Source organism: Octopus bimaculoides, chromosome 17 (genome assembly GCF_001194135.2).
Source record: "Octopus bimaculoides isolate UCB-OBI-ISO-001 chromosome 17, ASM119413v2, whole genome shotgun sequence".
Lineage (NCBI taxonomy): Eukaryota > Metazoa > Mollusca > Cephalopoda > Octopoda > Octopodidae > Octopus > Octopus bimaculoides.
This window is the reverse complement of record NC_068997.1, coordinates 28,126,471-28,136,579: the sequence shown is the minus strand read 5'-3', so window position 1 is coordinate 28,136,579 and position 10,109 is coordinate 28,126,471. Positions and strand designations below refer to the sequence as shown.

General features: G+C 32.3%; 1 protein-coding gene across 5 annotated transcripts in view; it reads left to right on the top strand.

The window, feature by feature from the left end:
- LOC106870686 (probable E3 ubiquitin-protein ligase MGRN1) overlaps positions 1-9,839 on the top strand; it is a 48,465-nt gene extending 38,626 nt beyond the window's left edge. For 2 of the 5 annotated variants that reach the window (XM_014916842.2, XM_014916841.2), the window contains one exon: positions 8,639-9,839. In XM_014916842.2, coding sequence (XP_014772328.1) covers positions 8,639-8,907 — 269 coding nt within the window. In that variant the 3' untranslated portion in view covers positions 8,908-9,839. Of the gene's footprint in view, positions 1-4,894; positions 4,965-8,638 lie in introns of all 5 variants that reach the window. The other 3 variants (XR_001409556.2, XR_008265792.1, XM_014916843.2) reach the window with 3 other exon arrangements.
- Positions 9,840-10,109: the final 270 nt, after the last annotated feature.

The following is a 10,109-nucleotide window of genomic DNA, read 5'->3' as shown; positions in this document are numbered from 1 at the left end:
ATATATATATATATATATATATATATATATATATTTTTTAATTTTTTTATTTGACTCTGTAATAGTTGTAATTTTATTTTTCTGTCTTATGTTTCAATTTCCCTTTGAGAAATTGCTTTCCTGCATGATTATTTTTCAAAACCAACTTTTCTTTCTCTCTTTCTCTCTCCCAGTCACATAGATCTCTACTGATACACACACACACACATGGTCTTGGTAACCTGTGTTTGTGAAATGTTTCAATTTTGCTTTTATGAATTGTGAACTACTTCTTAGTTCAGTTTTCCTTTGACAATATATTGATTATTGTTTGTGGAATGTGGTGTACTGTCAATCTTTATCTTTTTAGTGTGATCTCATTCTCATTTGGTATGCAGTTAACCTTTGTCTGGTGGTCCATCTTTTGCTTTGATGTACTATGCTTTGCTGATTGCTCTTATTCTTCCTCAGTGCTTTTTTTTCTTCTTCTTCTTCATTCTATATCAAACCTTCTAAATGCTCTAAATGAGTGCTAAATCTAAAAGCTAATTTCAATAGCTTTAAATAATATTTCTAAAAAAAAAATATTTCATTTAAAAAATAAAATGTTGCATTTCTTAAATGGAACTACAAAGAATTTAATACGTATATAATTCTTTAAAAAAAAATGACAAAACAAAAAAACTGTTCTCTTCTATTTTTTTTTACAAATATACTGAATTATATTGCTGTGATTATTTATATAATACTTATATCATGTAAGATAATAAAAATGGTAAACTGAATGAAATTCATTTCATCCAGTGATTGTTGAATTAATTGTTGGTCCATACTGTTTTTTTTTTTTCTTCTGAAGCTCATCAGCTTCATGACCAGGATGTAAATGATATAAAACTTGTTATATTTTCTAGTTAGTGGTGTGTGTGGTTGACTGGTTAAGAAGTTTACTTTGCAACCACATGGATCTGGGTTCAATCCCACGTCTTTGGTGAATGACATTTTCTCTAGTTTTGGGCTTACCTATACCTTGTGAGTAAAATGGAAACTGCATAGAAGCCCATAGGGTGGATTCTACCTGTAATTTATAAGGTACAACCTTTTTATTCAGTCACACTGATTCTGCCTAAGAATTACATTAAGGGTACAAAAACTGTCTGTGGAATACTCATTTACTTATTTGTTCATTCAGGAGGAGGTAATTCAGTTGATTAAACAACTCAGTCCTTATCTTTGTATGATGGAGATCCACCACTTGTATGTGTGTGTATATTTGCTTGTGTGTGTGTGTGTGTGTGTGTGTGTGTGTGTGTGTGTGTGTGTGTATAACTTATAAGCACTAACATACACAAGCATGGTTTTCACACACACACACACACGTACAAGCATAACTGTGGGGTTAAGTTTTCTTTCTAAACATATGGTTTTGGGGTCAGTCCAACTGTGTGGAACCTTGGGCAAATATCTTCTGCTATAGACCCAATCTGATCAAAGCCTTGTGAATGGATGTGTTACATGGAAGTTGTAAGAAGCCCATTGGTTTGGAGAAGGTATTTGACAGGGTACCATGCTCAGCAATTTGGTGATCATTGAGGAAATTAAGTGTAGATGAATGGCATGTGAGGGTTGTACAAGCTAAATACCAAGATACATAAGTAAAGTGTTTTTGGTGTTAGGAAGAAGTCCTCCATGGTTCAGCCCTCTCCTAATGATCATAGTCTTACAGGTTATCACAGAAGGGATTAAAGTTGGCAGTCTATGGGAATTCTTAATGCTTAATCCATAAGGGAATTATAAAGGAAATTCTAGGGATGGAAGATAAACCTAAAATTGAGATGCCTCAGGATAAACTTAACAAAGATAGTGTACCTTGTCTAGGGCAAGGAACCTGTTTTGTTTTGGCTTCTTTCATACTTCAGCCCCGTCATCTAGCATAAAGCTGTTTCCCCTTCTACTGTAGCCTGTCTCAGTTGAAGTAGATCTTAATCTTGCAAGCTGTATGGGGGCCTCACTAGTTGTGGTGCCATTACAAACAAATGGTGTAAACTGGTTGGAGTTAGGAAGAGCATTCAGTTGCAGAAACCATGCTACAGCAGACACTGGAGCATAATGCAGTTTTCAAACTCGTTGGATCCTGTGAAACCATCCAGTCCATGATGCCAGTGTGGAACATAAGACATTAAATGATAATGATGATGTGTATAGATTCGCATGTGTATTTGTATGTATGTATGTGTGTATGTGTGTATATATATATATATATATATATATATATATAAACAGTAGAATCTTACAGTACGAGTGCCCCATTGTACAAGTAATTTGCTGTATGAGCTGAGACTTATGCAAATTTTTGTCTTGAAGTACAAGTGGAAATCCACACCACACACACACATGATTATATGCATATATATGTTTGTGTGTCCAGTTTTCTCACACTGGAAAGTCTGATTCAATGAATTGCTAGTAACAGATCTAGACTACTGGCCCAAATATTAAATGTATTTATTATTCATAATAATAATAAAAATAAATGTGAATATATATATATATATATATATATATATAAAATTGAACATCTATTCTGGATTTTAAAAGTTATTAGCTTTTACTGAAATACAGTTACTGCATTCAGGTTTGAAATATCAATAAATTCTATGTTAATCCTAATCAAAATTTAATCATCAAAGCTTCTCAAATGATTATCTTATAGCTTTTTGTTATCCTTTTACTCATACTGCTATTAAACCATTTCATAATTTAGTGCTAATTTATAATCAGTTCTTAAACTCCCGTAAATAGATCCCTCGCTTCTAAAACTTCTTGAATCTAGTTTTGCTACTTTTAGCATCAAAGCCTCAAAGTTTTGTAGCTCTCAGATTTGGAGACAGCTCCAACCTAAGCAAGGTCTTGGTTTTAGGGTAATATCCTGATAGTGTAATGTCAGTTTTTGTTCATCATACTGTTTTATTAGGGTAAAGAACTACTTGTTTTAAATTTTTTCCTTGCTATATCATAGTGATGTTCTTTCATTGAAGAGTGGCTTTATTCCTTAACTGCTGCAGCATCTCCGCATGTTATTCCATGTAGATCTTCTTGGTAGTTGTATAAAAGGAAATATCTTGGTTACCTAAGATAACAGTTTGGAAGAAATTATTGAGATCCTTTTATCGGTACAGTTTAAAAATCTACCGTAATTTTATTTTTGGTAACTGGTGCTCTCAGGTACACCTACCAGTTTTTAGGAATCTTCTAGTGTATCTGGTTGTATTTTTCTCGGTATTTGCAGCAAATTTTAAAGCTAGAAATAATAGTCTATTTCCAGTCATGGGGGCCTAGTTTTGTGAGCTATCTCTTTTTACTTGAGTATTTTTTCTGCTAGACACAGTAGTTGTTTAGCCTCAGGTCTGCCTTGATTTAGCAGACCCATAATTAAAACTATACTAGCCATGAGCACACATCACATGGACTTTGTGGTTTAATGTATCTTTCTTTTTTTTTAAGATTGTTGGATGTAATTTACAGGAGATCTGTTCTGGTCTTGTGATAGTATATAGATGCTCACCCTTTAACCCTTTCACATTTAAACCAGCCATATCCAGCCCAAATATTCTACATATTTTATGTTCAAACTAGCCAGATCAGGCTTTTTGCACTCATCCAACAATGTCATTCTAAAAATAAACAATCATATCATCAAAATTTGAAAGCTGTGAGATAATGCATGGCAAATTTGATAAACTCAGTTGAACAAATAAGCATTACATTTGACAGAATTATCTGAATACTAAAGGGTTAGCTCACAGTTTTTGTTGGCTGTGAGTCATTGGTCTTCATAAATTGTGGTGCATGAAGCTTAATGAAGAATGATTTTCTTTCTTTCAATTTCTTTCCATTTGACTATCTTGAAGTGATGATTCTCTGATTGAAGTTGAGGAATCTAGTCTTGAAATGTATCGAAAGTTTATCTTGTTTCATGGGAGTCTTCAACCCTAAAGTTGGTTTTGCATTATATAATTACATTTTTAATAGAAAATGATAAAAAATTATCAGGTGTTTACTGAAAAAGAAACCTGCTCACTAGTCTTAAAATTATGAAAACTGAGGGAAAGAATAACGAAAATAGCAACAAAATACTCTGAGAATTTCAAAATCAAATTCGTTTTGGTGTAAAAACTTCAAATTTTACAGATTTTAAAACTATTATTGTCCCCTTATGTTTTTAGAGAGCATAAGTGCTATTATGTTTGACATATATGACTAGTAGGATCCAATATATCTTTGGCCATCATCATTGGAGAAGTTATTGTTCTCACTGCTCAATCAGTGAGTTATATTAACACAGGGTATCTGTTTGTGTGATTGCTAGATGGATAAAATTATTGAGAATTGCTTTGTTCATAGAGATAGTATAGTGCTGTGTCAGTGATAAAATGAAAACATTATTATTTTTAAAAGTTTGTCTCTAACCCTGTTACACTTCTTCACACACAAATCACACGTTATAAGTAAAATTTAAACTTTGGTACTTTTTATTTATTTATTTATTTATCTTGCTTAATCTGATTTTTCTATCTTTTTCTGCTATCAAAAGGCGCTAAAATTTTCCTAATTAATATTTCAAAACCTAAATGTTTTGCAAGCTTTTTAAAAAAACATAATTTCTAATCTAGGTTTTTGTTGACTATTTTAAAGAATAAATTCATTAAAAAATTTTCTGTTGACTATTACAAAGAATAATAACATTAATAATAATAAAAAAAAAATCTTTAATGCATTCTTCATGTGTTGCCATTATGTTGTAAGATGCTTAAGAATATTGGTATAATTTGATTGAAATACATTGTGTGTGTGTGTGTGTGTGTGTGTGTGTGTGTGTATTGGATCATATTAATGATAAATGTTTCTTCATTTATAGGTAAACATATTTTCTAAATCTATAACAATACAGGCCAAATTTAGTTTCCCAATAGCTAAGGATTAGAAATGTAAGGTTTATTTTTTTATAAATTTCTTCTGTTTCTTTTTTCCTAATATATAAGTAGGATATTTGAATTAAAAAATACATAAAATACAATTAAAACTATTGATATTAAAGTTTCTCAAAGCAAAATTAATGTGTAAATTCATGTGTTGTATAATAAGAATATAAATAAAATAAATATAAATATAAATAAGAATATAAATAAAACATAAAAAACAGACAGAGTTGGAACTCTTTTAAATAATATATTCCTCTATACACGATCATACAAACCCCTTTTATTTTATTTTTTTTATTCATATATATATATATTACAGTAGTGTAAATTTGACAAGTTCTGTGTTTAACTCCTACTGTGGACCCAACTAAAGGAGATACTGGGCCCCAGTGGTCTCACAAATGCTAGGCATCTGGAAGCTATCCAGAAGAAACCTCTTCCAACAAGAACTGAATGAAACTTTTGACCCCTAGTTACATGACTGGCTGCTTTCTCATCTAGGATTTTACCAGTAAATAAAGCCTGATTTTGATGAAAGACTTCATTCCAAAACAGCTTTGAGTAATTGCATGAAACTCATCAAACAATTCCCCACTGCTTACACACTCACAAACGAATAAAAAAATATATATGAACTAAACATCATCATATGTGCTAAACTCCTTATCAAAATTATTAAAACACAAAAAGCAGGTTAACTGCTTACAAAATTACAAGCACAAATGAAGTAACTAGTTTCCCAACTAAAACTAGAAGACCATAAGCATCACCACAGCATACATACTCCTTACATTACTGTTAAGGACCACAATGCTAATTTCCTCTTTAACCGTAAATGTAGGTTAACCCTTCTCGAAACAAATTGGGAATAGTTAATATGTGCGTTGTTGAGGCTGTCAACTTCAAAAGTAGGAGCACCACAAAACTAGAACAATAGAACTGTTGTGCCACCATCATTTAGTGTTTTTATGGCACTGAAAAATGAAACCACCTGCACATTGACCCAGTTGGACATAGTGAACTTTTGTCCAACTTTTTCTAAACTCCACTTCCTGAAAGTCATGTTCTCTGGAAGAGAATTCACTACAATTAGTGATTGAATCAGTAACATAATGATGAAAGATCAGAAGTCAGTGTTATATCGTGACAACGCTAAGTGGATCAAACTGTTTGATGTTTCTGTGGAGTGGAAGTGGGGGATTTTATGGGATTCTACGACACCAAATTGTAAAGAGATGATGGCTTAGCAATGTCAATGGACTGATTTAAAAAGGGGTTTGATATGAAGAGTTAAGGATTTTGGTTTAAATATAACAGCATTAATTCAGTAACAGCCAACAACATTTGAGAGAAAAAAAAAATAACCTTTTTTCTTTCATCAAATATAAGGGAAAGCGTGTTTACTTCTGTTTGTAGATATTAAATAAAAACAAGTGGAGGGTAAACTAATAGAACATATCAACAAATACTAATTGTGAGGTAACAGAATATATAAACAGCTGACAACACAAGTACCAATTGTGACTAAATAGTAGCTGCTACTTGGCATTCTGATCATCATTGTCGTCATCATCATCATCATCATATGTCTGTTTTCTGTGCTGGCATGGGTTGGACAGTTTGACAGGGCTGCATCAGGCTCCAGTTGTCTGCTTTAGCATAGTTTCTTCAGTTGGATGCCAGTACTGCCTGATTGGGCCTTGTGCCAGTGGCCTGTAAAAAGTACCCACTACACTCTCGGAGTGGTTGGCGTTAGGAAGGGCATCCAGCTGTAGAAACTCTGCCAGATCAGATTGGAGCCTGGTGCAGCCTTCTAGTTTGCCAGTCAAACCGTCCAACCCATGCCAGCATGGAAAGCAGACATTAAATGACAATGATGATGAATTTAGGTACAGGGCCAGCAATTTTGAGGAGTGCAGGGGTGGGTGGAGTATGTCAATACCATTTGTCCCAATACTTGACTGGTACAAAATCTATATCAAAAGGTTAAAAGGCAAAATGTACTTCAGTCAGATTTCAATTCTGTAAAGAGCCAGAACATCTACTGCAAGGAATTTTCTTCAATACTCCACTAATTCCATCAACCTGCCACCCATTACAACCTGATAGGAAATAAATGCGTTTCACAAACTCATTTAACCTTTTTTTTTATCCCAATACAGTTGTGTCCTTTGTTATTGCATCTTATCTACATTAGTAGCATTTTACTGTGGCTTGACTGATTTTATATGAAATTTAAATATGTAGGCCATCGACACAGTGCTGCAGTATTAAGATATAAACAAGATATTCTTTTATCTGTACGACAACACCCAGAATGACCCAGTCAATTTCAGCTATCTTCAGTGGCATCATTTAATTTAGAAACCAGTGTATATCAGTGATTAAATGTCAATTATGTATGTTTATTTAATTACATATGATTCAAGCTAAATATAAATAGAGAACCCAGTATATGTATTTGAGGTAGTATTTGCTTAAAATAGCCACCTGTGTATCATACTTAATGTATACAAACTGCTAATTGGCTACTTACTGTTGTAGTTGTCCTGAGATAACATCTTTTATGGCTACTGCTGGGATGAATTTTCATTCTCTTTAACATAGCAAATCCATAAGAAATGTTATATCAGGACAAATACTGCAGTAACTAGCCTATCAGCAATGTATATACATTAAGTATGTGACATAGATAGCTGTATAGCTTGAGAATTTTTTTACTCTTTTAAATGATACAAGTTTAAGCATAAACATTTTAATTAGCATAATGCAGTTGTTGACAAAAATGATCATCACATAACCTAAGAAAATTTTAAACTACTTCCAGTATAATATTTGGTATAATCCTCTATGTAAGACAAACCATTAATAATTATTTCATTATATCTTAAGATATGTTTTGATTGTTAAATAACTTATCACCAGAGATATGATTGAGAATTGTCCAACTGCATTAACTTCATAATGTTGGTTGTTCAGTGACTACTATTTGCCAATGCTCTGACCATCTCCAATTAGTGGCTACTCTGACCATCTATGTTCAAAGCAACCACTGCAAAGAAAGAAAAAAAAGGACGGCCACCATCATCATTGCCTTGACGTCAACTTTTCCATGCTTGCATGGCTTAGAGTTTCTTAAAGCAGATTTTGTATGGCTGGATACCTTTCCTTTCACCAACCCTTATCTGTTTGCAGCTAATGTAATATTTCTCCATAGCCAGACAGGTGCAAAAAAAAATAATACATGTCAATTGTTCTTAAATTGCTGGAGTGGAGTGGGGATGGATGGGGCGTTATTGATACTTTCAATAATTGCACAAGGCTAATTTAAAATTTTCATGTTTAAACTTAAATCATTTGAGATAAAAAAAAAAGTTATTTTTCTCATTTTTGCTCTATTTGAAGTTGGATTTTCAATGAACCCATATCATCATAATCTCTTTCTTTCTCATTATCAAATGTTCCCATCAATACCAACTACAAATTGCTTTGTTATATTAATTGCAAACACAAAATATCAAGTGTTAATTGTTCTGTTATCTTGTATCTTATTCAGCTAGTATGTCCCATTTCATACTGAAATTTGTATAGCAATGAACATTTATTGTAGATGTCTGTAGACAGTTTAAATTCATTTGCTTTGCTCCTGAATAATTTTCTTTTTAATTTCATCTTTCCAGATGTTGATTTCAAATCGATAACTTTAGAAGATGATGAGGATGAAGAAGAATACAATAAGAAAATCTTATACCATAACACATTAACTGACCATTCAGATATAGAACACTTGGGTTATCCTTTGCTGAACATGGGCAATGAGGAATGTATTTCAATGCCTGGAACACCAGCTAGCAGCACCGAGGATTCTAGTATTGGTAGTCAGTGCAGCTCTCATATGTTATTACCCATTCCTTCAGTCGATGATAAAGTTCAAATTGAAAGCGTTTGAAACCAATTGAAAGAAACATTTCTTTCCTTATTCCTTCTTTAATCAAATTAGCTGTTTTCAATCTTGCCTCAGATTGGTTAGTATTGACCTTCCAATGTCGTCAGTATTCTTTCAAAGGATACAGTGAGTTATTTAAAGAGAGGGAAATAATTTCCGGACACCTGTACTGGATTTTTACCAAAACCTGAATGCGCAGCTATTTGCACTGAATTTATATTTCAAAAAAATTATTATTATTATTTACCTGAGTATCAAATGTATTGTATTTATGTGGAAAATAATATACTCTACTAAGGTACATTCCTTTGTGATAAATGGTGGGTGTGCTATGATGAATTGTTACCAAAAAGGTGTACTTCAGCTGTTGGTGTCTTCTATGAATATTATTATCATTATTATTATATTTAGTGTTGGAAATTTTACAAGGAACAAATTTATTGAAAATTTTTATCAACGTGATTAATCTTCAGGTAATTAATTGTGATGTTATTATATTCAGTGTGGAGCTGTGCCTCAGAAACAGACGATCACATGACACTTAAAGCAAGAAAGAACCAAATGTAAAAACAAAATAACATGAACCAAACTGAAATAGCAGCACAGCACTGTCCTTCAAAATGTTCACTTTCATATGAAGAATTATAGGAAATAAACTACGTAAATTGTTTGAACTTTGTTTTGTCATCTTGGAATTTGTAAATTTTATTTCTCTACCAATAAATCTTTATGGAACTGAATCTCCAGCTTTATGGTTGCTTTCCCCCCCACATCAAGCTTTACAAAAACTGCTTTTGTAAATGTATTTGTGTTGATTTCTAAAATTAAAGAAACAAATCTGTTATATGCAGGATATTTCTGTAATATTGGTCTGCTATTGATACACAATATTGCATGGCATTATAAAGAAATAAATGTTAAGCATTTTTCATTTACCTTTGGTTAGATTTTTGTTTTGATTTCCATTAAAACCTGTTCCTCGCAGGTTACATTTTTTGATGCATTTTCTTTATTTTGATAGATTCATGTGTAAAGAATTTTCTTTTTATCTTATATTGTTTTCAACTGTTTAATTCAAACTGAATAAGTTTGTCACCATTTGTTTAGTTAATTAAGATTTTTTCATTCACTGCATTACTTAAGAAAATGCTTGGTTGTAAATACCGCCGAGTAGAATCTTTGAGCAACAAATTGGTGTTTGTCTG